Source organism: Electrophorus electricus, chromosome 9 (genome assembly GCF_041902795.1).
Source record: "Electrophorus electricus isolate QZ-2024a chromosome 9, ASM4190279v1, whole genome shotgun sequence".
Lineage (NCBI taxonomy): Eukaryota > Metazoa > Chordata > Actinopteri > Gymnotiformes > Gymnotidae > Electrophorus > Electrophorus electricus.
This window is the reverse complement of record NC_137505.1, coordinates 19,096,602-19,122,535: the sequence shown is the minus strand read 5'-3', so window position 1 is coordinate 19,122,535 and position 25,934 is coordinate 19,096,602. Positions and strand designations below refer to the sequence as shown.

General features: G+C 45.5%; 2 protein-coding genes across 6 annotated transcripts; one reads left to right on the top strand and one right to left on the bottom strand.

Moving 5' to 3' along the window:
* Positions 1 to 532: 532 nt before the first annotated feature.
* On the bottom strand, positions 533 to 6,337 carry cnga4 (cyclic nucleotide gated channel subunit alpha 4). Its single transcript, XM_035522716.2, has 7 exons — positions 5,366 to 6,337; positions 5,035 to 5,136; positions 4,656 to 4,762; positions 3,745 to 4,414; positions 3,402 to 3,561; positions 3,148 to 3,313; positions 533 to 2,942 (listed from the first exon to the last, which is right to left on the bottom strand). The coding sequence occupies exons 1-7, from the start codon at positions 5,482 to 5,484 to the stop codon at positions 2,377 to 2,379; spliced, it is 1,890 nt and encodes a 629-aa protein (XP_035378609.2). The 5' UTR covers positions 5,485 to 6,337; the 3' UTR covers positions 533 to 2,376.
* A 157-nt stretch (positions 6,338 to 6,494) lies between these two features.
* On the top strand, positions 6,495 to 25,847 carry fhip1b (FHF complex subunit HOOK interacting protein 1B). 5 transcript variants are annotated; one of them, XM_081720555.1, is made up of 15 exons: positions 6,495 to 6,818; positions 13,008 to 13,106; positions 13,265 to 13,359; positions 14,067 to 14,548; positions 15,325 to 15,460; positions 15,923 to 16,185; positions 16,453 to 16,683; positions 17,726 to 17,971; positions 18,305 to 18,472; positions 18,753 to 18,832; positions 18,939 to 19,108; positions 19,273 to 20,637; positions 20,734 to 20,912; positions 21,702 to 21,864; positions 22,105 to 25,847. In XM_081720555.1, the coding sequence occupies exons 4-15, from the start codon at positions 14,402 to 14,404 to the stop codon at positions 22,416 to 22,418; spliced, it is 3,462 nt and encodes a 1,153-aa protein (XP_081576681.1). In that variant the 5' UTR covers positions 6,495 to 6,818; positions 13,008 to 13,106; positions 13,265 to 13,359; positions 14,067 to 14,401; the 3' UTR covers positions 22,419 to 25,847. The 5 variants fall into 5 exon arrangements, with proteins under 5 accessions (XP_081576681.1, XP_081576683.1, XP_081576684.1 ...); XM_081720556.1 differs by lacking the exon at positions 6,495 to 6,818 and adding an exon at positions 8,797 to 9,013; XM_081720557.1 differs by lacking the exon at positions 13,008 to 13,106.
* The last annotated feature ends 87 nt before the right edge of the window (positions 25,848 to 25,934 follow it).

Genomic DNA, 25,934 nt, shown 5'->3' with positions numbered 1-25,934 from the left:
CAAAGAAAATTCCAAGTTCCGCCCTCTGCTGCACAGACAGAGAACTCTTCCACGGAGCACTGCATCTCCTTTTCCACTTTTTAAAAACAAAAAACACTATTTTTGTTGCAAATGTTTGTTGTTGTCTAATCTGTCAGTGCACACTGACACAAATTTCTATACTTTTATAACTTGTAATGTGGTCTATTTCATTTTCATGCTGGTGCAAGGACGTCATATTGTGTGATTATGAAACTTATGCAGACCAGGGCATGCTGTGATGGTTCAGGAATAGATTTAGTAATAGGTGATTCTCACATCTCTGATCATTTTTATTGTCATTTCATTGTCAGACCTCCAGTGCTATGGTTCTTATTCCTCCTAAACACCTAAATTGCTTGCTTTGATTTCATATGTATTGATTCTCCATGAGAAAAAGAAAAGGTTTAGTCAACACAATATAATTCAAAATATGGTACAGCGAGCTGTCCCAGACGCTACAATTAGGAGTTTCCCCATAAAATTTGTAATTTGGAAAATGATCAAATATATAGGCCCATAAAGAACATAGCCTTAATTAAAAGCTTATATTGGGTATGTTTTCCTCAAATTTGTCTTATTAATCTTTAATCACAAAACTTTGAGTATACAGAACTTTGAATATACAAAACATCCCATTACTTATAGTGGACAGTGAAGGGAAGACCAAAAACATAAGTTAAGAAAGCTCAGATGAATCTTTATGGGTCAAAAAATATAAATAAAAAAAAAAGATTTAACATGTTTTAGTTTTGTGTTTAGAATTCAGTTTATTTGGTTTATTTAACTCATTTTCTTTAGACATCTTATATTCAGTATTTTTGTAAATGTACCAGAGTTCACTTTCACCTGCTGTGCTTGGGCAGCTAACTGAGTGAATTGGGTCTGACATGAGGCAGGGGAAGACAGAGCTTTGAGGTTCACCCTAAATTTCTCTCAGGGCATATTCAGTTTGACAAAACATGAATGTGCCAAAGAGGAGTTGGTGTTCTGGTGTTCTTTACAGAGCTGGTGTTCTTTGTGGAGTTGGTGTTCTTAGTGGAGCTGGTGTTCTGGTATTCATAGTGGAGCTGGTGTTCTGGTGTTCTTAGTGGAGCTGGTGTTCTGGTGTTCATAGTGGAGCTGGAGTTCTGGTGTTCTTAGTGGAGCTGGTGTTCTGGTGTTCTTAGTGGAGCTGGTGTTCTGGTGTTCTTAGTGGAGCTGGTGTTCTGGTGTTCATAGTGGAGCTGGTGTTCTGGTGTTCTTAGTGGAGCTGATGTTCTGGTGTTCATAGTGGAGCTGGTGTTCTGGTGTTCATAGTGGAGCTGGTGTTCTGGTGTTCTTAGTGGAGCTGATGTTCTGGTGTTCATAGTGGAGCTGGTGTTCTGGTGTTCATAGTGGAGCTGGTGTTCTGGTGTTCTTAGTGGAGCTGGTGTTTTGGTGTTCTTAGTGGAGCTGGTGTTCTGGTGTTCTTAGTGGAGCTGGTGTTTTGGTGTTCATAGTGGAGCTGGTGTTCTGGTGTTCATAGTGGAGCTGGTGTTCTGGTGTTCTTAGTGGAGCTGGTGTTCTGGTGTTCTTAGTGGAGCTGGTGTTTTGGTGTTCATAGTGGAGCTGGTGTTCTGGTGTTCTTAGTGGAGCTGGTGTTTTGGTGTTCATAGTGGAGCTGGTGTTCTTATTTAAAATGTTTTTTGTTTTTTTTAGATTCCAGATTGTGATTGTTTTATTCAGATTCTCATTTTATTACACAGCAACCTTCCCTTGATACTATAGTCATCCCAGCAATGATTGTAGTCTATCCAACCATGAAGTGTATGTGATTCTACTGCAATTCCACAGCATATTATGTTTCGTGCTGTTCCATTTATTCTTTAAAATCATCTGATATTACTTGTTTAATGCTTTTGCATTTTTAAAAATAAAAATCACTCATGTTTATGGTTTATTAGATACTTAATGCAATGCTTAAATCACTGACCTTCAAACATCTCCATCAATGTTACAAATATTATCAACACTATAGTTCTTGTTCATAAAATTTGCTTGTAAAGACTGAGTATACTGATCCCCTTGTCACTCATTACCTTGATAAGATTTTATGCATTATCTCAGCCTCCATTATTCTCCAGGGAAGATTTCAGTAGTTAATCTTTCCTAGGAAGACTACAGTCTCACGATCTTGGCGTTGGCCTTAAAACGGGATGTCTGCTGCCACCTAGTGCGCAGTAGAAACGGTTGCCTGGCTGCGGGCATTAACTATGACTACAATACATTTGTCTTTCTCTGTTTAAGGTCGGTGGAATGGTCTAATATAACAGCATAATAAGGGACTGTTGTATTAAAGGAAAACCTCTCTCTGTTTGCGCGCCCCCCCCCCGTCCCTCACTCTTTCTCTTTCATCTCTTTCCTCACTCCATCTTCTTCTTCTTCGCCACCATCCCCCTCCCCCCGCTCCCCCTCTGGCTCCTCCTTCTCCTCCAGCACCTCCCCCTCCTCCTCTGGCTCCTCCCCCTCCTCCTCCTCCCCCTCTCCATCCCCGCCCTCTCTCTCCCTCTCGGCCTCGCCGTCCACGTCGCTGCCGGCCCCCTCGGCCACGATGCCCACCCAGCCCTCCGTCTGCAGCTCCAGCCGCTCCACGCGCCCGGTCATCTTGCGCGCACTCGACTCGAGCTCGGCCACCAGGCGCGCCAGCTTGGTCTGCAGCGCCTCCAGGCCGGCCTCCAGGCGCGCCAGCGTGTCCTCCGTCTTCTCTTTCTCCTGCTCGCCCTCCTCCGTCTTCTCCAGCATGCCCATCTTGGTGAGGATCTGGCGGCCCTTCTCCTCCAGGAGACGCTTCGCAGCCGGGAACTCGGACAGCGTGTCCATCAGGTCCTCCTTGGACAGGCTGAAGAGGTCGGAATGGCCTATGCTGCGAATGTTCGCGGTGCGCCGATTGCCGGATTTGTTGCCTGGACGGGGTCAAAGGTGGAATCATGTCAGGTGTGTGACACTGCTACCTGGTGTGAATGCGATGTAGGAAAATCAAGCTAATCACGCTGTGACTGGTAGTATAGTTACATACCACTGTCAGCAGAGATGACATTGGACATTGGATTGGATCATTTAAAGTAGCTCAGGGCTGTGTCTATGCTGTACTGTACCGGATGTTCATACCTTTGATGTTCAGGATACTGATCTCGCCGAAAAAGTTCCCATCACTCAGCACGGCGAACTGCGTGACTCCATCATCGGCTACCACGGCCAGCTTCCCCTCTTTGATGATGTACATCTCATGGCCCACGTCGCCTTTACGGCACACGTACTCCCCGGGACTGTACACCTGCGCGCAGGAGGGAGGAAGGGCAGCACGTAGGGTCCTGCATATCATTAAGCTCTGACCTCTCGCTACCCGAGTGCCGCCCTCTGACCTGCGGGGTAAGCTTGAGCACCAGCTCCTCCAGCAAGCTGCTTTCACAGTTCTGGAAGATGGTGACCTTGGAGAGCGTGGGGAGGTGGACGCTTACGGCGATGGCGGTCTGCAGTGTCACCGGCAGCTGCTGGAGGATTTCGTTTTCCCTGGTGATTTTTCTGTTTGGCAACAAGAGGTCACCAGTTACCAGGGCTTTGCCATTAGGGCTAAAAAAAATATGCCAGTATGTTAAAGTGAATAAAAGATCTCTCGGGATTTTTACTTTCTGAACTTAAACACCTCTGATAAATGAATGACAAACTGAACAATGCCACTTAAGAGATGTAAAGCAGCAGACCTACTTGTTAATGTGAAGGTGCTGGTACCAGCTGTTGACCCGCCCCTGCAACGGCTTGTTAATCCTCTGGCTGCGCAGGTACCCTTTAACAAGCTCGTGATCAGGGAAAAACACGTTGTCGCGGTCGCGCAGGTTTGTGACCACGTTCCCCACGCTCCCCACAACAGAGGCGAACACCAGGACGGCGATCAACAGGTCTGCGATCATGAAAAGGTACTCTTCCTCTCGACGCGGCTGAGGGGTGTCACCCACCGTGGTGAGGATCAGAGTGGAAAACCAAAAGGAGTAGAAATACTGACGTCGCATAGATGCAAATTCTGGGTTGGAGATGTTGGGATAGACCCATTCATCAACACCAAAACCGATGTAGTTCGAAAGCGCGAAGTATATACACGCGTTCCAGTGGATGAGGATAAAAATTAGGATCATAAGTTTAGCGATGCGGAATGTATTGGGGTAGGCTGTGCGCGTTTCCATTCGGTCCAAGGCCTCAGACAGGCGTGACGACCGGAGGAAACGGTTGAGCCGCACAAGGGGTGTGTGTATGCCCATCTTCAGGTAGAGCAAATCTGTGGGTGCCAGAGACGCCACGTCCCACACGACATGAGAGGAGTGCAAGTAGCACTTTTTCAGACGGGCGCGGTCTTGCACCATAAGTCCCTGCTCCAGAAACCCTGTGCATAACAGAATAAGGCAACACTGCACATCAAAACAGCGCTCTCGGTCTCTCGGTCTCTCGGTCTCTCGACACCCTGCTGTCTCTTCGGTACAGAGAGAAACTACAGAGGTAAATTAGCGTTTGTTCACCTGGAGAACAGAGGCACAAACAAGAATAATAAACACTGGCGCGGACATGCTTAATCAATATATGAATGGCTAACAATAAAAAAATCTTACGTTGTCACCGTTACTTACCAGTATTGACCTTGACAACAATGTCGGCCACATATATAAGGTCAGAGATGTAGTCTAAAGTGAGCCAAACTTCCAGATATGAGAGCTCAATGTCGAAAAAGCAGGCCCTGTGCAATGGTGACAAGGGTTTTATAAGTGGTATATACATCCATGGCTTATGAAGCTATGTATAACAGCCTCAAACAGCAAAAGTTGCATTCATTTTTAAAAAATATGCTAGAAATAAAAATATCATTGTAATGCTTGTTTAAAGTTGTTTTTGTGTTCATAGATCAGTATGTTTCAACATTACGTGCATTTTGTTTGCATCATGAGCTCTGCACTGGTCTGTATTTATTGTTATCCTGAAATTTTCATGCATGGGTCATCATTTTCCCACCTGAGGATGATAATGACCCAGTTGTATATGATGGGAAAGATCATGACCTGCAACCAACAATAGTAAAACTCCCCAGAGGGATCAATCACCCACTCCCTCCAGCTAAGAGAGAGAGAGAGAGAGAGAGAGAGAGAGAGAGAGAGAGTTCATGTCGAACACAGCATTTATGATATTAAAGTTCAGATATTGACATTAACAGATTGCTGACTCTTAGATTCCAATACATAAATAAGACTTATTACATGAATAAATTTAATACATCACATAGTCACACTGTGCTCTATCTTTTCTCTTATAGTGAAAAGATTGTAAGAGTGTTAGAAACACCCACTTCACTTTTGGGGGCTTCTCCTTCGTTGGCACGCCATTCTGTCCTTCTGCTTTCTCCTCTCTTGCTTTGCCATCCTTTCGCATACGCTGCAAATTAATGGCCTCAGCCCAGCGATTCATTCCTACCGAGTGCTAATACCAGTCATTAGAGGCAAAAGGAGCTTCAGAATCTGCGGCTTCCGAACATCTTCTCATTCCTCCATCCGTAAACCCATCACCATGGTGTACGTGTGTGTTTACTTCTAGTCTGAGACTCAGTGTGCCCATTGCTTGGCTGCATAACTGCCCTTTCTGCAATAACAGGCAGGGCCACCTGTGAGACACAGGGGCCAGGTGATACCGGTTGCCGTAGATACAGTTCCCTGGAGGCCCCGTAGGCAAGCTGTTTCCTCCTGAGTTTAAACCAGGATAGGCTGCCACTGCCTCATGAGAGGTAGTCATAGAGAGTTCTCCTCTGACACTGCTATCAACCCAGTAATCCTTTATAAGACATTTTGCTTAACAGCCACATTAATTCTTGCCTGTACTGTCATTTAGGAGGTAAACTATGGCTCCGCTGACTAAGTTCTTTTCAATCTTACCTTTATTCTTGTTCGTTTACACTCAAGTAACAGTAGACCTTTTGGTAGAAATAAATTTAACCTATATTTTTAGCCTGTATAACCTATTGTCATACTGCCTATTGTCATAATATAAGAATCAGAAGCACTTTAATTCAACAAGTATGTAACGCATACAAGGAATTTGTCTTGGTGAGTGCACACATGTATGTAACTTACTAAGCAGACCTGCCATGCATGCCGACTATTCACAGGTAGGGAAAATACGATGAACAGAGTGAAGAACAATGAATAAGAGTTGTAAAGAGCCATGGAGCGGAGCTAAATGTGTTGTGTCATTTGCTCATTACGTTATCAAACGTGAATAATATATTAAAACAAAGGAAAGCAAAAAGAAAAGGGTTGTCAAGCGTGAGGCGCTACATGCGTTGTGTCAGACGGAATATATTATCTTCCCCACGAGGTGGCCGCGTTTGGTTACAGAGCTCTCGCCCGCTGCTCGGTGCATGAGCATGTGCACGAGTAGCGGCTTTTTTTGGCGTCATAACGTCCCTTGCGCGTGGGCGTGTGCCTGTGGAATTCTAGGCAGAAGATGGCTGCGCGGTGGGAGAGTGCGAGAGCAGAGATCTGACGATGGGGGACGGTCCGGATACTTGAGGGGAGGGAAAAAGTGAAAACAAACCAAAAAAATAAAGAGTCCTCACGGTGTGCCGGAGCGTGGTCCAGCCGTCTGTGGGTGCTGCCCTTTCACGTTGTTACCCGGTGTTCAGCTGACACTGAGGAACTGGGAGCCGTTTGGTCGCTGTGGAGTTAGCCAGCGAGCTAGGCTAACGCTCGCTAGCGGTTGCTCCTTGAAAATCGTTGCCGAGGAAAACGGAGCGACGGATCAGTGAGGTGAGTAGCTACTGCACAGATTATTACGGGGGAGCTGTACGTTTTCTGGTCATTTCCAAACACCACAGCGCGCTAGCTGGTTAACTAAGTGTAGCCTTTATTTATTTGAGCGGCGAGACTTGTTCACGTTTTGTTCTTTAGCTATCCAGCGATTCACAACTGCGATTGGAGATGTTTGAAAGCAGCAGGGCGCTGTAACGTTGGCTAGGTTAGCTAGCGTTAGCTAGGCTACAGGGCTGGACACGATGATTAATGCCGCTGCTGGTTAGATGAAAGCTAATGTTTACTTGTTCCCACTGCAGAGCAGTTTCATTTCCAGATGACTGATAATAACACGCGTAGCTAGAAAGCGAGCTAGGTCGAAGGCTGTTTGTGTACCCTCTACTAGGTGGCTGTCAGACCGCCGAATTGGCTATTCCTTGACCGGAGAAGCAGATGTGTGTGCTTCTCTAGCTAGCTGGCTAACATGGCTAGCTGGCTACTGACCAGCTATCCCAGTGGGTTTTCAAAAGTAATTGGGCTATGCGAACTAGCTTGTCAACCTAGCTAGTTAGCTAAGTGCTTGTTTTTTTTTATTTAGCACTTACATTCTTCCAGGTGTTTGTTCAAACCACATCAGTTAAGTTTTCATAAACTTGTCATTGTATTCTTCCCGTTGTCAACAAATCTCAGACAAGGTTATACTGAAGTCACGCCCTTGCCAATGTTCTTGTGCGACTTGGACTGGTTCATAAGAGTCCGTGCTTGTTAATGTCATTTTGGATTCTGCGTTTGACACACGTGGGCAAGATAGCGAGGGTACAGCCGACTGTCACTTGATGGCCGATGAATACACTTGCACTCAGTTCTTAATAGCTGGAGGACGGATCTTCCGAATAGGTTTCAAGCCCATAGAGCAGGAAACAGGTTCTAGTCCTGTCTGTACAGAGGCAAACCGTTTCCAAACCATTTTCCTCTCCCTTTGAACCTGTCAGATTCCATCTGCATAAGCAGGTGAAGGAGAAGAAATTAATGCAAGCCCCCCCCCTTCAGTGTGTCATTCACACTGTCTAAGGGGAGACTGGTCAACTCCGTAACTCTGTCTGCTGTGCATTTCTCACTCTCTCTGCCTCTTGCTGTTTTTCCTTTTTGTCTCATCAGTCATCACTCTTCCAGTTGCTTATGTTTTTGTTTTTGGTCATTTTGCATCTTATCACACATACACAGTGAAGCACTGAGAGCTGGGCTCAGTGAGTCATATTTGGGATACTGCCATTCATGATGGGCTGGGCTGCTTGTGGAGCGTAATGACTGTGTCATAAAGCCATGTATGGATATAATGCTCTGAAACCAAAACCATACTGTGAAGCCATGGCTGCTCTAGCGCCATCTATCATTAACTTACACACACAGACCAATTGTAATTGTTGTAAAATTGTTGTAATTTTTCCTTTTGCAGCTATGCTGTATTGTTGAACTCATGTTGGTGTCATGCTGACTGAACTTTGATCACTTACTGACTCAAGGAATGTGAAAAGTGTTCTCTCTCTCTCTCTCTCTCTCTCTCTCTCTCTCTCTCTCTCTCTCTCTCTCTCTCTCTCTCTCACCTCTAACTTGGCACATTTTACCAGAAGCTCCTATTTTCCAGTCATAATTCAGTGGGCTTCTTGTCCTATCGTAACTTTGCCCTCTACGCTTCCCTTCCATTTCCTTAATTATGGGGTCAATTGTTGTGAGCAACTTCGACTTCATTATACAATGTTTGCTGAGTGGAAAGCAGAGTAGAGGCGTGAGGGAATGTTGTTTGATGTAAACGAGACTGATGGAAGTCTGTTCTTCTTTCCTGCCACTGTGCAGTGTGCCTAAAGCAGGCCACTTGCAGAAAATAGCCTAACCTTTCATGACAAGCATGTAACCCCAAGACTCCGCATTGTTTCCTGTGACCTTTCTTGACAGTGAGCCCCCCTGCTCTGTGCCTGGGGATCTTGTACTTGAACTCTGTCACACAGTGGTGAGAAATGGAAGATTCTGCAGTGACCTACTCTTATCATTGGGCAGGTTAGTCAGACACCTGGCTAATGATTCATTGTGACCTGAGGGCGGAAATGACTTTGTGAGGAAGAGCTCCTTCTCTGTTTCTGGATTTCTCACAAACGGCGCACAAAGGCCTATTTGCAGTGTCATTTCAGCGTGATTGTCCACATAAAACAGCTGAGGTAAGCAAGCGTGGATCACTTGGTCTGTTTAATATGACATTGCTAACCTTTTACTTTGTCATGGTTTCATTTTTTATCTGCTGTTCTCTGTAGCTCATAGGATTTTTAGACTGCTTTAGTAAGTCTGTTTTTTTTTTTTAAACTGATGGAAGTTTCTTTATTTTGGCATAGTGTGTGTGTTAACATACTACTTATCATTCTGCACCTCAGTAACCTGACAAAATTAAAGTTCATGCCAAAAACTTGTGTACGGTTTTGCCTTAGCTGCTGTGCCGTCGTATCCGTTTGTAGGTGTTGTTTGAAGGGTGTTGGTTTATTGTCTGTGGTGTGGTACATGAATTTAGAAGTGCAAGTGTGAAATGGGGCTGGTGGTGGTTTGAAACTCGATAGTAATGACAATTCCTACTAATCCGTTACACCTTTTTAGATATTTTTGGTGCCTTTTGTGAAAGCAGTTTTGTTATTGTCTCGCGTCAGTGAAACAGCAGTGCACAATATGTTACACCATTTTTGAAGGATAAAGGCTTGTTTGGAATGGTGACCTCTTGGTAATGTTGCACTGAAACGCAGTTCAGCTCCTCCAGGCAGTGTCCTAACTGCACCAGTGCCGCATCTTTCTTTGTTCGTCTTTCTTCACTTCTGTGGTCCACGGTTTTAACCCCCATCCCACTGCACAAAACTGCTTGTGAAACATCGTTAGAGGGCACTTTCACTGATGCAACCTTACTGAGTGAGGAGCGCTTAAACCTGCTGGTGCGAGGAAGGTGGTTGAATTATTTAGAGTCAAATCATAACGCTGTATGCTGTGCAAAAAAGGAGTGAAGACAATCTCCTTTGTTACACAGTAAGGTGAGTGCCGCCCACTTGATTGTTTCATTAGCCTAAATGTTGGATTCGGAGATTGGAGAGTTTGCAACAGAGAGGATTGTCTTACAGTATTTTTGTGTTCTACAATTCTGTCTTTGTATACTTGTCTCATGTCAGCAGCTACTGCCGATGTTTTCTTTGTAGGCACTGGAAATATTAAGATTACATTACATTTATGGAATTTAGCTGACCCTTTTATCCAAAGTGACTTACAATTATGACTGATTACAACCTGAGCAATTGAGGGTTAAGGGTTTTGATCAGTGGCCCAGTAGTGGCAACTTGGCAGTGGTGGGTGTTGAACCAGCAACCTTCCATTTACAAGCCAATTACCTTAACCACTAAGCTACCAGTGCTTAATTATTAACTACTGCTGAAATATTAATTTGCTATTGTCATTAGTAGATAATAATCAACTTGTTAAATTTCCATAATTATGGTTATACTTCATTGTAGGTATGTTAATAGGGTAAGGTTATTAAGAGTTTGTGACTCCAGAAAGACAGAATTCTCTGGGAAATAAAGCCTTTAACTTGATTGAAATTCATGCATCACTATTGAAATGTATTACTTTTTGGTGAGGCACTGTATTAATATTTTGTTATGGTCTAGACATACGTCTGTGAGAGTTTTGACTTAAATAAAGCATGCAAATGAGGTCCTTGAGCTGTGATGCGCACATGATGTTATTCTGGGGTTGTGGTTGTATGGGTCAATAAAGAAATTCCTGTTTGTAACTCAGGGGGACAAGTGTTCTTCTCTGGCCTATATGTCACTGAGCAGAGTGGATTCTCCAAGAAAGTTTCTGTTTATAGTACACCACTCTAGATATCTGTATTTATTTAAATGGCCTGTACATCTTCTTCTCTTTTTGTGAGACACTCTGAGATAAGCAACAACGGTCAAGATGTAGGATAACAAAATATCATTGCAAATGTTATGATAGTGATAGTTTTGACAGGCCAGTAGGTATACCTCATTTCCATAAATGATACTGGCACTACATCAGTATAAGTATACTTGACTAATATTTGGTTCAGATGGCTTGTGCTTTTGAGTTTAAGAGAACTGGAGAAATAACCACTGAGGAATCCACTTTAGACTGCCTGGATGTTTCTCCACAAAACTACTGGAGCAACGTTTATCTTAGGGGTGAACAGAACTGTAGGCTAACATCTGACGATGTCTTCCTGTGAAGTCTAAAACCACCTGAATTTATGCATGAAGGGCTTCTACATCACAGGCTAATAGTGAAACAAGACTTATGTAATAATCAGTCTAGCTTGATGACCCCTTGAAAAGAGTGTTATTGGAGTCTGCTATTACAATTAGTTAATGAATTTGACCTGCTTTGCCTTAAAAAATGAAAAACCAGCAGTAAGAGTGGTGTTAATGAGGTGCTACTACAAAAACATGCACAAGGTGTCCTTCACAAGATAACTTGAGACCAAATGTTAAGTTCCTTTGTTAACATGTATTCTTAGGGAATTTTCCACACTACTACTGAAATATTGTAATATGTAATATTACGATACTTGTATTAAACATGCAGCTGGTCAAGACTCTAGAATTGCTAATGTTACCTATGATGTGGTCAGAAAAGTATATTGTGAATTTATCAGAATAATGATAGATTTCTAACCCCTCCCCCCCGCTTTGAACTTTTGCATAAAATGCTGACACTCTGCCTTAATTCCATTCATTATGGGACTGATGAATTCTAAGTTCCAAGTTTCTACAGAAGGTCTACTGGGCAGGTCATGGAAGTATTACCATTGTCAGCCCAGAATATTTCTATATCCCTAGTTTATGAAAAGGAAAAAGTGTGAACCACATGACCTTATATTCATCTAGTCTCAGTCCAAATCAACACACTGTCTGAATAATGAGAGAATCTAGACTGCCACTGACACAATGTTTTGTTTGTTTGTTTGTCTGTTTGTTTACCACCATTAACAAAACATTAATTGCAAGAATGGAGATGTCAAAATCGATGTCCAGAAGAGTTCTAGAACCACAAGACGTTCTTTGACAGGCACAAGGTTTACTGCTAGTTTGGACAAAGGCTGCCTCTCTTAAAAAAAATGAAAAAACATTAAAGCCGTAGTGACTTTCTGGATAGGCTGAAGTCCTTGCATCTCACAGAGGATGCACTTTAATCCTGAATAACTGGAACACCTGTACTTATTGTACCTATTGTTGTCTGTGAAGGAGCTTAGACGTGTTTTTGCACTTCTAGGCATCAGCATTGATCCCTGTATTTTAACAGTATTCTAGTTCATTGGTATCTTGGACTCTAACATACTGTTCTGGCTAAGATGCATTCAATCTATGCGTAAATGACGAAGCTCTTTTGTAAGTCGCTCTGAATAAGAGCATCTGCCAAATGCCGTGAATGTAAATGTAATGTAGAAGACTTCAGGGTCTCCTTCCACTGTCTTGTATGTATGACTTACTAAGCAGCTAAGCTGCACACTGCTCTGTTTAATAGTTGTACTGCTTCAGCACCTTCATACTGCTGCGTTTCCAGTAGGACGTGGTGGTAAAACAAAAAATGCTGTAACAAGTAACTTTGAAATAATTTGGAATAGGAAACACCTGTTTACTTTCTCAGTTTTAATTCAGTAGTCACATTACTGGTTACAGCTATGTAGGACTGACTATTAAATATTCTTCTGATTTAACAGGACATTCAGCAGGACATTCAGAGAAACCACACTGGTTTCTGAAAAGTCTTCCACCTCTTTATCATTTACTTGTGTTGAACTTAGTAACATGCAGGTACAACTTGAAATAGACATTGAAGTGTGCTGGGTCCAAAGGTTGGGCCAGTTGTATCGGGACAGGAAATGCGACTTCATTGTGTACACCTGTGATGTCTTAGAGAGTACTTGTATGTTTTGTATGGACATGTTTAAACATTGCATTTTGTTTGACCTTTTTACTTGAAAAGTACTGAATAGTAGCTAATAGAAATGAAAAGTTAAGCAGAAATGATCTAGGTCATGAGCAGTAATTATAATACAGTACACAGTGTTGTCATACAATAGATGGCTGTAATCATTCCCGGTCAGGTAATTTGAGCAGACTCAATAATCTTGCGCTTATTTTTCTGTGTCTCCACTAGCCGGTGTGGAGCATCCCAAATCCAGGACGTTTTCTGTGGACTGTTGCACATAGCCAGACCATGTCTCTTGCTTGTGTGGCAACATGACCGCACATATCTGTAAGGTGCTAATCTTCTTTCAGAGATTGTTGGCACTGGCTTTAGAATGTTCCAGCATGTTTTAATGGTCACTTCAGATGCCATTTTCATGACATCACGGTGTCATGAAAAAAAAGGAAAGAAAGAAAAGACAAAACATGTTTATTAATGTCTTCCAGAAATCCTCCATCATTATTTTACAAGTGTCGCACCAGTGGTGGCCTGAAGGACAAACCACACTGGGACTAGAAGAGTTTGGTTTACTCAGCTGAAGGTCAGTTGTCATGTCTGTTGACATAGTTTTCGTGTATTGGATCATTGGCTCAGCGCGTTAGCGCCGTTTATGCCCTCTGTGTGTGCGGCACCCTTACTCCATGACGGTGTCACTGGGCGCTTGTTTTGGGAAGAATGGTATGTCTATCATGTGAAGTTTTTGGATTGGCAAGGTTGAGTGCTCATGGTTCAAAAAGTGCATTTATTTTTGTATTCATTATATGCAAGTTGTTTTTTTGATGAAGGCAAGGTGTCTAGTTATATGTTGAAGGTGCTTGTGTGCATGAAATGTGGTTGTATATTTGGGAGTGGCGCTATAGCATATACTATAGCAAACAGGGTATGTCTGTGTAGAATGGAACTGGGGCTCCTATATTGTCATATTTCAGTGGACAGGGAGAGTACATTTTGAGGAGCAGATGAAGGGATTTGGGGCAGTGGATGAGCTTTGATCAGCACAGACGGGGATGTGGCATATCTACTGTTCGGGAGGGTTGGTGTTCATCTTACTCTGCTGATTGATTCTGCTGCTGTTTGTGTGCAGGTGTGTATTATGTGTCATCACTGACTTGCGCACTCGCTTTCTCATGCACTCTCTCTCTCTCCCCCTCCCTCTTTCCTTCTCTCTCTCTCTCTCTCTCTCTCTCTCTCTCTCTCTCTCTCTCTCTCTCTCTCTCTCTCTCTCTCTCCCTCTCTCCTTCGCCCCAGGTGTGTGTGACTGCCTCGGTATGGAGTGGTGCCGGCTGCAGACCGGATGACATTGCTGACCAGTTTTCATCCCACCTCATGCTGACCGCCACGTTACCGTGACAACCCCCACCATCGCTGCAGGCACCAGAAGGATTGTGTCCCTTTTTCATGCCTTAGCCTCTCCGCTTCTCTCTAGTGCGCCTGTGTCCTCTCTTGCTTGTTGGCTCTTCTCCTCTAGCCCGGGCTTTCCCTTCCCCTCTCTCCCTCTCCTCTCCTCTCCTCTCTTCCTCCTCCTCTTCCTCTCTTCCCTTCCTCTGACCTCTCCCCCTCTGTCCTCCGGCAACCCCTGCCTCATGAACTTTGAAGCTAAGATGAGCTGGCTAAGTCGCATAACTCCCAGGGGCACGGACGGACGGACCAATCGGAGTGCAGCCTCTGCCAGCCCGTGCACAGCCGACCCTGAGACGTGCTTGATGGTGTTCGAGAATCACTGGAGACAGGTGAGAACACACACACAGTCCCAGTGTGTCACTGTGTAGAGTGCTCACTGCTGAATTGCTTGCAATGGGGATGTCAGCCAGAGCAAATCAATACTCCCTCACACAGGTTTTGAACAGCTACAGATCGATTTGGGGGGGGGGGTTGCTCCAGGCCAGAGACTAGCCTATGCATTCCTGCTGGCTTCTGTTTCAGTGTATCAGTAATTCAATCCACGCTGGATTGTCGTGGTGTGGCGAGAGAGAGAGAGAGAGAGAGAACGAGAAGGAGAACGAGAACTGCTATGCACATGTGTGGCCCTGTCCATGGTTCTGCAATATGTTGCACTGAAACACATGCTCAGTGCCACTGGCAGGAATTGGTGATCTGCTCATATGAATGTGTGCTGAGTGCATCTCAGAAAAGCGAAACCACTAGTGAGACCCATGCTCAAAAACCCCTGTTTTTCTTTTTCCTCAGTTTGGACAGAGCACTCTCAACCATTTCACTGCGAGTTATACTGTGTATGACTATGTATGTGACAAATAAACCAAACTTGAAGTGTATCTTGTCATGTGACATTCCAGGAAATTTATGGAATGGCAGGGTGGACTGCTCAGAAAAACTGCTCAGAAAATGTTCATTTTTGTTGTTTTTTGATGATGTTTGCAAGGGATCTGTAGTTATATCGAAGGTGTGTGCATGCATGCGTCTCCCTTTTTCACTGTTTCTGCCTCACTTTCTCATACACATACACAAACACACACACAAATGCACATGCATACACATACACAAACAGGTGTCGTGGGTACTGGAGCAGAGGGACTCAGTGGCTGGCGGAGCTGATGATCTGACTGCAGTGAGGAATCACACAGATCAGATGCTGTGTCTGCTGGCAGAAGAGAAACCAGCAGGGGGCGACAGTGATACACCAGGTTTAAAAATAACCTTTCACTTCAACATGGCAGACATCTTGTTGGCCAAACTGTGTTTGTGACACATTTAAACATTATATGAAGTGTCCAGTGAGGACCTCTTAAAGAATGTCTTTGAACAAAAGTCTTCAAATTTCTCAGGTTGTTTCTCAGATAAGCATTTTCTCTGAATTTGTCTCAACTCTCAGATTATTGAAGGAACATACCCAATTCACATCCTTATTTTCGGTCCCTTTTCTCTGTAAAACAAGCGTTGTCAACATAACTAAGAGATCTGGCCCTACCTCAGTTTTTTGAGGGGGGGGGGAAACATTTTTAACTTAAAAGAAGAAGAAGAAGAATTTAAAACAGACAGCTTGCGAGGAACCTTGAACTTATCACTGAATTGTTCATGAACAGCAGGAAGCAGCAGGCTGAGCAAAGCTCCTCGGCCTTGCCTTAATGACGGTGTCTCCCTCACAGCGATGGGCCCCATCTTGGAGCTGGTGGTGTCCGAGAACGTCCTGCAGCGCTTGGTGCAGTGGCATGTGCGGCGTGGCCTGGACCCGGACAGCCAGACGGCGCTGCTCAAGCTGTTCGAGATGCTGATCGGCCGGTCGCAGCAGCCCCTGCTGCAGCACAGTGCCGTGCTGCAGCCACTGCTCGGCCTGCTGGGAGCCTGCGCCGACCCGCAGCTCGGCTGCCCGCCCAGCCTGGAGGCCAGTCTCGTCCTGCTTCTCAACCAGGTCAGGCTGTGTGGGCGGCGCCTCAGGCTGTCATCATCGTTAAAAGTAGTAATAGGACACAATGTTTTGCAAAGCTTTTTTTGTTTGCTTGTTTTTTTGGGAGGGGGGGGGCACGGGGTGCTTTTACAGAGATGAATATGGTTAACTCTAATTTCTGGCTTCTGTCCTGAGATAGGACCTTCTTTTAAAGTATCGTTCCTCCTTTGTTGGATCAAAATGTATGTGACTGTTCGTGGCTCTGTTCTTCACATGTGGGTGCGTCTTTAGGTGTGTGTGTGCATGTCGAGACAGCCTGCCGTGCTGGAGCTGCTGTTCAGATGCGGGGCGGTGCAGCAGGGCCCCACTAACCTGCTCATCTTCTCTCTGCTGGTGCCCTTCATCCACCGAGACGGAGGTCTGGGCCAGCAAGCCCGGGACGCCCTGCTCCTCGTCATGGCCACGTCCGCCAGCAACCATGCCGTAGCCCGATACATCACCGAGAACTCCTACTTCTGCCCAGTAAGAGTGCAGTGCGCGTGCGCGTGTTTGTGTGTGTGTGTGAGAGAGAGAGAGAGTGAAAGGGAAGTTTTAGGGTGGTGGTAGTAGTGATAGTCGTAATATTACATTGACCTCTATTTCTTGGTGAAATGGCCTGACTGCTGGTGTATGTGGCCCTGGCATGTGTGGTTGATGTCAAAAGTGGTGGCCATCTGTCACTGGCCTGATAAAACAGCACTGCACTGGTGGGAGTCACTTTGATCTCAGCTGCACGAAAAAGCTATTCAGGTAATAAAAGATATCCAACACAGCAGTTCCGCTCAGCTGCAGCTTTGAAACCACCTGCTGCACAGACTAGCCTACACAGCACAACATAAACACATAATACAGAGCCACCGATGACCAACAATCGATATACACTGAGAAACCTAAACTTGGCAAGCAATGGGAACAGATGACATGCTAATAATGAACAATGCACGTGAGCTTTTATTTAACCTACTTAATAGGAACAGCTAGAGGTGTCTTCTTGGACATCTGTGTATTACAGCACTGCCCTTCCTTTATGTTGCCTGTGGCCTCTGTTTCTCAGTCTTGCTTTTTCTTGGTTCTAATTCATTGTTCTTTTTTTTTTTTTTTTTAGCTTGCTGACATGTTTTATTTGTTCCACATTATTGTGCTATAAAAGTAACTTACTAAAAATTTGAATTAGGTTTTTTATTACCACTTTTGTATTCTTGTAAGAGCCAGATTAGACAAGGTGAAATGCAGCTTCAGTCACTTTATAAATTGCTGATAGAAAAGTTTATATTTGTGAAATGGACATATGTCAAACGCTGCTGTGTGAACTGGACATGATTTACATTTACAGCATTTAACAAACACTCTTATCCAGAACGACTTACAAAAGAGCTTTGTCATTTACTCCTGGAATACATTCTAACCAGTAGAGTAGGTTGGAGTCCAAGATAGCAATGAAATAGAATACTGATAAAAATACAGGGATCGATGCTGATGCCTAGAAGTGCATCTTCTCTAAGCTCGTCCACATGCCCGTCCCAAGGTACTGGCGACAGGCCTGAGCGCCCTGTACTCCTCTCTGCCACGGAAGATCGAGGTGCATGGTGATGACTGGCACGCCCTGCGCAGGGAGGACTGGATGGGTGTGTCTTCTCTGGTGGTGTTCATGAACAGCCTGGAGTTCTGCAATGCGGTGGTGCAGGTGGCCCACCCGCTGGTGCGCTGCCAGCTCCTCGACTACCTCCACAATGGCTTCCTGGTACCTGTCGTGGGTCCCGCCCTGCACAAGGTGAGCCAATCGGATGCCTTTTAGTACTGGACGTCCAGCTATGTATAAGGATGAATGCATTAGAACATGTAAAAGATTTACAATGTATAAGAACATACTGTTGTATGTTGCATTGTGCTTTTTAATTATTCTACATCATGGATAAGCAGTGCTCCTGATGGGCTGCGGTTATTGTAATAGCACCAGTGACATGCCATTACAATAGAATGCAATATTAACTGTCATAGACTCCTGTTCTCTCTTAATCACTCTGTGTCCTGCACCATTTCCGTGCTTCACTCCGATCGACACCCTACCTCCACCCCTCCACTCGCTTCCTTCCTGTCTCTGCAGTCGTCTGTGGATGAGATGATCGCAAGCACTGCCTACCTGGACCTGTTCCTGCGCAGTGTTACAGAGAAGTCCCTCGTCAAGACCTTCCTCCGCTTCATCCTGTTGCATCGCCACGACAATGACACGATCCTCCACACGCTGCTCACACGCATCAGCAGCAACTCTCGGGTCAGTCTGAGGGTAAAACCCCCGTCCCCCCTGTTTCCTGTTGAATCAGTCTGAGGGGAATGTCCATTCTCCTTACCCCCTTTGCCTGCGGGTCAGTCCGTTTGAATGGCCATGCCCCATGCCCCTCATGCTTTTACGGGGTTTCCGTAGCTGTTAGATGCTGTAGGACCTGTTCCTCATATACCTGTTTTTGTTTAGCCTTGGAGATGAGGCAGTGGTTTCATGTAGCTCTGACGGGTGACTGTGCCTAGTAACTCTCTTCGCTTGTATCGCTCTGTAGCTGTGCATGGTCTCGCTCAGTCTCTTCAAGACTCTGCTCTCCTTCAACTGTGAAGACCTCATGCTCCAGCTCGTCCTCAGGTGTGCGTCTGTGCCAGTCATTTGCTTTTTTTTTTTTTTTTTTTTTTTGGTTCTGGAAGTGCTCCGTGATGTGGCGTGTGCCTTTAAAGTTGCCGCTTCCTTGCAGGTATCTGCTGCCCTGTACGCATGTGATGCTGAGTCAGCGGCGTGCAGTAAGAGAGACGGACCTCTACGGTAAATCGGCTGACAAGTTCCTGTCTCTCATCCCCGAGTGCTGCCGAACCACCACAGCGGCCACTAGTGACAGGGAGGAGGAACCTGCCTTCTGGGGCAAGGGTGTGTACGTTACTACATACGAGCTCATGGAAGGCCAGCCCAGGAGTATTTTCTATAATGTATCAGGTCTCTCTTACGGTTGTGTATGAATGTGTTGTGCAACTGTTCATTTTGCTTTGGTGAAATCATTATTGGATGATCTATCTGTCCTCTTTTCTCCATAGTGCTGGGCAGCCCAAATTCTGAGTCTCCGGTTCATGCCAAGCCCAGCACCCCGTCCCGCTTGGCGCTGTTCATTCGCCAGCAGAGCACCGGGGTCACGGGCCCCCTGTCCTCTGCCCCTGGCCCCGAGAGCGCTCCCTCCTCCCCCCGCAACAGTGCTCCCCTGCCCCCCAGCAGCCCCATGCACCAGCCGCCAGACCCTTCAGAAGTCGAATCTGGCTACCTGGAGTACCTTCGGGACGCCCGTCGGGGCATCGAGCTCTGCTCCTGGGCCTGTCGGGACTGGTCAGCCCCTTACGATGGTGACAATCCGTCCCCGAGCTCGGTACCTCCTCCACCACCGCCGCCCACGTCAACCCCGTCTCTCAGCATGGTGCCCGAGCACTTCTCCTCACAGCGCAGTGTACTTGCAGACCCCGCCCAGCAGAGGGCAGCAGCGGTGGCAGCGGCGCGGGCCGAGTGGAGCAGCTCGGACCGCAACAGTGGCGAGTGGGACATCACCATCAGCAAGAACTGCATCAGTCTCACGCCCCGCAGCAAGAAACGCAGTCTGCTGCCCAGCTCCGTCCCTCTGCAGCCTTCGTCATCGTCCTCGTCGTCGTCAGTCACCGAGGTCCCTTTGGGGACAGCCGAACCTACAGGTCCACTCCACCATGCAGTCCCCCATCAAGCACTCTATAATGGCACTGGACAGGCGAACGAGTGCGTGGACACGCCAGATGGTGGGATGGAGGTGAAGAAGGTGAAGAGAGATGCAGACGTCAGCGGAGAACCGGGGCCGAATGGTGGGGTGGGTATGATGGGTTCTACTGAGTCCAGTCTTGCCTTAGAGGGAGGATACGGCGACTTCCATGTTAGCTCTGCAAAGAAACCAGCTCCATCTCAGGTGAAATCCAATCTGCTTCCACAAGCACAGACATGCTCACCCAGCCTCCAGCCCTCCAGCCAGACGTTGAACTGCAGGTCCCTCCCAGCCCCGAAACCCAGCGACGCGTCTGTGGCAGCGGGCGGCAGCCAGGCTCTGGAGTCAGTCGAGAGCCTGATCGAGGAGCTGTTGGAGCAGGCACCATCCGAGCCCGACCGGTCCGAGCTAGGAGACTCCAACGGCCACGGCATCAGCATCGAGGCTTTCCACCAGGAGCTCAGAGAGCTTGAGGAGCGCGTGAGGGGGAGGAGGGCTCACTCGCACAGTGCCGAGGAGCTCGGCCAGGATTCTGTGCCCACCTCCCCTGGCCCACACCGGATGGATGAGGAGTGTCCTCCGCCGGAGAGTGAACAGGGAGCAGGAGAGCCCAAGTCTGATGGCTCTGCAGGGACGTTCAGCCCGGCGCGCCCCCCGGCACAGCCTCTCACACAGCCCTACATAGGTAAGGGCTCTGGGCATGCAGTGCTTGGGGAAAAAAATTCCAGGAGAGGCCGCCATCGAGAACATAACCCTTCTGCTCGTGGTGCTGTGTCTGCAGGTCCTTTCATGACGGTGCTCTTTTCAAAGCTGGAGAGCATGTTGCAGAATTCGCTCTACGTGAACATCCTGCTGACGGGCATCGTGTTCCAGCTGTCCTGCTACCCTCAGCCTCTTCTGCGCTCCTTCCTCCTCAACACGAACATGGTGTTCCAGCCTAGCGTCAAGTCTCTCATACAGGTAAAGGTTGCACAAGAGAGCAGAGCTGCTTTAGTCAGCCGCACAGCACAGCTGCTGGACAGAGCTAAAACCAACCGCCTGACGCCATAACCCCTCAGAGCCAAAAATGTGACAGACTTTACAGGTTATTGTGGATAAATCAAGTATGTCAGGGTTTGTAGCTGGTTGGCATGAGTTTACCTAACTACAACAAAAACTTGATATTATTATTATTATTATTATTATTTATTATTATTATTATTATTATTATTATTAATTATTTAAACATGAGATGGATCATGACTAAACATGGCCATAGCCATAGAGACTAAACAGTCCACTGTTTGTTGAATAACACCTAAACATGTTTCATGCACCCATGGTGCTTTTGGAAATCGATATCGGATCATTTTAAATGCCTGTACTGTGCTTGTGAAATTCTCACCTTGCTTCATACGCTGTGTAGCTTTACCCAGTGAATCTGCAGCCTCACTCACTTCAGGTCTAGTTTAGTGATTAGAGATGTGTCATTTTTTGTTTTTTGTTTCCCTCTAGTGGATGCTGCATTTATTTTTCATCTATTTTCAAAGTCACTTGTTTTCTTTTTTTCCTAATCTATGTATAATTTTGACGGGAATCCTTTTTGAGCATTTGTGTGTTTGCATTACAAACAACACTGCTGTATTTTGTAAAACAGTGCAGTCAGAACTGCTGTTTATCAGCCTGATGTTTAAGTCTGTACTCTGCACTCCGTTTTTACTCCTGTAGTCTGATGTCAGTAATTACCATCTTCTCCTTGCTTTTCCTCAGGTGCTTGGCTCTGTGAAGAACCGTATTGAGGCGTTTGCTGCGATGCACGAGGACTTTCCTACCATGCTGAGGAAGGCTCGCCGCTTCCTGGTGGCTCGAGGCAAACTCGACTGGACAGACCCTCCTGTGGGGGTGCCGCCTCTCCGCCGGTCAGACTCTCTGGGTTAGTGAGAGAGGAGAACGTGTGTGTGTGTGTGTGTGTGTGTGGTCATGCTTGGTTGGTTCATTCGTTTAGTCACGGTGCTCCAGATAATGAAGACATAGAAATGCTGACTAATAAGCTTAAATCATGTCCATCCAGAGACCAAGTTATCGGTCTTCTGCTTGCTCCGTGATGCATGCGCCCCCACGGAACCGGACTCTGATTTGATACCTTAGCGCTGCTTTTCTCCTCTTGTATCAGTGAAGAGTCGGAAGCCGTCTCTGGGCGACCTGATCCTGAGGCACACCAGCAGCCCGACACGGGCACGGCACGCCGCCCAGGCCGCCCTGGCTCACGTGAGAGACGGCGGCCAGTCCCTGCACAGCGCCTTGTTCCGGGGCGCGGTGGCGGCCAGCGGGGCATCCAGCCTGGAGAAGCAGGCGGAGGCGCTGCGCGTGAAGAACACCGTGTACTGCGCCGTCATCTTCTCCGAGTTCCTCAAAGAGCTGGCGGCTCTGGCGCAGGAGCACGCCGTGGCCATGCCCTTCCCACCTAGCCAGGGCACGGAGGAGTGAGGGGGTGGAGTGGAGGCGCACAGGACCAGCTGTGCCCGGTCGCCCCGCTGTGTCATGCACGCAGGATGCCCGTCATGTGACTAACATCCATTGATTTTCTTTTCTTTTCTTTTCTTTGTTTTTCTCCCCCTTCATAGGAATCTATGATTTGTTTGTGGACTTTATTTGAGGATAAAGGAAGTACGTGTCTGAGGGGAGATTGGTGTGATCTCCATGTTTATAATGGCTTTTTTACTGTACATTTTAGTGTACATGATATGTAAAGGGATTATTGGTAAAGCTTTAGAAAGTTGCATATAAATCTTGTATATAATCTATATAAAATAAATGTGTATATTGTTTTTACTCTGCACACTCAGAGGAACCTGTATCCTTTAACATGGAGGTTCAGCTGTACACAAGCACTCCCTAAAGGAAAGGTTCGGTGTTCTTTAACTACATATTGATTTTTTACATGAGAGGTAAAATGCTGTGTACCCCAGGCCCCTCAGCCCACAGCCTGAGTGTGCGATTGGTTGGTTGGTTGGGTTTGTTTTTTTGGTCTGGTTTTGTTTTTGTTTTTTTGTTATCCTGTGCAATCAAAGTCTCACAAAGATCACAGGTTTATTATACAATTGTGTATATTTATATGGGGAAATTATTTTCATAATTTCACAATACTCTCATCCTTTTTGTGAGCCTCAAGCCTTAAGAGCTTTAATAGGAGCTTGATCTTTAAACTTAAATAAAATAAAAAATAAAAACTACGGGTCACAGAGTCAAGGTGTCTGGGGTAAATGGCCACATGTCAGAATGTGAAAAATCAGTATTTAGTTTGTGATGCAGCCCCTTTCCTTTAAGTATCAATAAATTTTAGAATTTTTAGAATTGCCCAAGTAGAAATAATTTTTAAATCAAGGTGGGTGTGAGCTAGTTTGAATGCCATGCACAGTTTTAGTGAAATGTCCATTTTTACCCCTTTTGCATAGGAAAATCTGTTCCACCATTAGTGAGGAGAAACGGCCTGTTAGCTATTGTCAGTAGCCCCCTCATTGCAACTTTGATGTGGCGTGTGTGCGTGTGCGTGCTGCCACAGTGAGAGTTTACATAAGTGTAGATTTCTAGTCTTATTAATTGAGTGCACATGCAGCCCGGTAAAAATGCATAGTATATGATAGGAATGTTGATCTCACTGTCTGTTCTGTACAGCTCGGGAGGCGTAGTGTGCAGTGTGATCTGGTTTAGGGTCTGTCCAGACCACTGCAGATCTGTGTGCCAATTGTGACCTTCTAGGATAAGAAGTTGGGGGGTGAAGCTAAAGGCAGGATTGGCCAATCCGTGTCAGAAATCTTAAGACCACGCATCTGTTTCTAGACACATGACCTTAGAGGCCAATGCCATAGACAATACCAGAGGAGGAGGGATGAAGGAGTGGGTCAAGGTTTGCCCCTCTTCCCTAACAGCATACCACATCCACACAAGCCACATTATTGATTTGCACCCTCCAAATATTTTGTTCCTCAGTGAGTTTGAAGAAATGCCAACAAGAGAATGCCTTGAAAATGAGCCGCTCCATAGGGCAGGAGCACTCCACGTGTGTGCTGGAAATGCAATGGTACTTCACAGGTCCTCCATCTCAGTCCCCTGAGCGAGTGCTCGGGGCTAGTTCTCTTTGCTGCTGGTAGGTTTTGTGGCCAGCGCAGCCAGATTTTGGGACGATCCCAGCCTCTGTAGGGGACGTGTCAAGTTCATAGAAACAGAAGCCATCTCAGTGTTGCAAGAGGCAGTATGTGAAGCATTGCGTGTGAGATCACCGTGTGCTTAAATACAGGGAGGAGAAAACGCTGTCACCACACAGTGGTTTGGCTGAATTAGAATTTCTTTTTGTTGTTTATTGCCAAGACACTTTTGACACTTTAGTATTCATTGAAGAAGGACTGCATATGTGAGAGTATGTGTGTTTCATCTATCATTTATTTTTTTTGTTAATTGTTATTGTTTGGTACATTTTTTTTTTTCTTACATAGCCATAGAGACAATACGTCACACACCTCACTTACCTTCTTATTTCTGTAAGCTAGTTGGCGTGTGCATTATTCTGTAAACCAAATCACATGACCATGTAATTGAGCCTGTGAATGAAGAGATGACAATTCTGCTTTAAGCAGACATTTTCCTTGGAAATTGAATCATATTTCCTTTATATCGATAGATAAAAATAATCACAGGGGATGAAAGGGAAAAAGTAATAATGTAATTCCTAACTAAGCGTAAAGGCTGTTGTTTTGTTAGCGCCTCTTAACGATCCATGAGCCATCCATCAGCCTGTTCTCAGCAGACTGGCTGTATTCTCATTCGCTCTGGTCAGAGCTGCTTGCTTGGCCTGCAGCTCATCTGCGTGTTGGTGTGCAGTGCACTGTTCGTCACTTTTATTTGCAGTTTTTCTCCATCCTTTCACTTGTATGCTTAAAGCACCATAACGTCAGGTTTCGCATTTGTAACATAACCATGTTAAAACATAACCATGTTAAAATACGTAGTACAAAAAAGGCTCAACTTGAACCACCATGAGGTTTTAGCCATGTTTCTTTGGCCATATAACTGGAATGTGTATTGTACTGTCTTATAAATGGCTTTAAAGATGTTCACAGTAGGACTGCAGGCTCACAGTCTGGTCTCCCATTGAAGACAGGAGCTAAATGCTTTGTGGTTTTAATCTTGTCAGAGTGATGTTATTCCACTAGTTGTGGTTTAATTGTATTGTGAAAGGAGACTTTACTGATGAGCTGGTGTGGGAACAACAGCAGGAGAGCCACTGCTAACTTTAAGCAGTTTACAGGCCAGAGATGATGTGATGTTTTACTGGCTTATGGCTGTAGGAGAGTGCTGTGTGCTATTCAAAAACTGACATTTTATTTTTGATTCATGAAGCTTTGAATGAATGAATGAATTTTAGCAAATGCATTTGTTTACAGTGGGACATTGGGAAATTTGTGTGTGTGTGTGTGTGTGTGTGTGTGCGCACGTGTGCAAATCCGTAAGTATAACATTCTCATGTTCTGAATTTTTTTTGTTCTTGATTTATTACTCATTGGCTTCTTTTCTTGAGTGAAGTTGATGATGATGATGATGTGTTTGTGGCTCATTTATCTATGCAAATCTGCTCCTGTCCTGCATCTGAGGCTGCAACGGTTCAGCATTTGTGAACACACTATCATTTCAATGTGCTATGGAGAAGTTCACCACCCTTCTCTTCGATAATCCACAAGACTGTATGGAAACACATGCAAAGTTATGAATGTTGCCAGAAATATTTTTCTATAATTAAAATATTGAGGAGTACAGCTGATCTGAATGAAGGGGGAATCAACGGTTAAATTTGGGGTAGAACCTGTGAAACACTAAAAGGGAATGGTTTTTATTAATTTATAAATGCTTTACCTAGCAATACCTATGATGTCTTGGTCTTTATTTAAGCATATTGTACTTGCCACTTTTGCCTGCTTTTCGTGTGTTTATATGGGGACACATTTCTGT

Bases quoted from the DNA above. Each gene is read 5' to 3' on its own strand.
- cnga4 (XM_035522716.2), bottom strand. From the start codon at position 5,484: ATGAATCGCTGGGCTGAGGCCATTAATTTGCAGCGTATGCGAAAGGAT. The intron at 4,415-4,655 runs GTAAGTAACGGT...TGTTATGCACAG, and splicing joins TGTTGTCAAGGTCAATACTG to GGTTTCTGGAGCAGGGACTT. The intron at 3,562-3,744 runs GTAGGTCTGCTG...GTTGCCAAACAG, and splicing joins CAGCACCTTCACATTAACAA to AAAAATCACCAGGGAAAACG.
- fhip1b (XM_035522850.2), top strand. From the start codon at position 14,402: ATGAACTTTGAAGCTAAGATGAGCTGGCTAAGTCGCATAACTCCCAGG. The intron at 16,684-17,725 runs GTAAGAGTGCAG...GCCCGTCCCAAG, and splicing joins AGAACTCCTACTTCTGCCCA to GTACTGGCGACAGGCCTGAG. The intron at 20,638-20,733 runs GTAAGGGCTCTG...CTGTGTCTGCAG, and splicing joins TCTCACACAGCCCTACATAG to GTCCTTTCATGACGGTGCTC.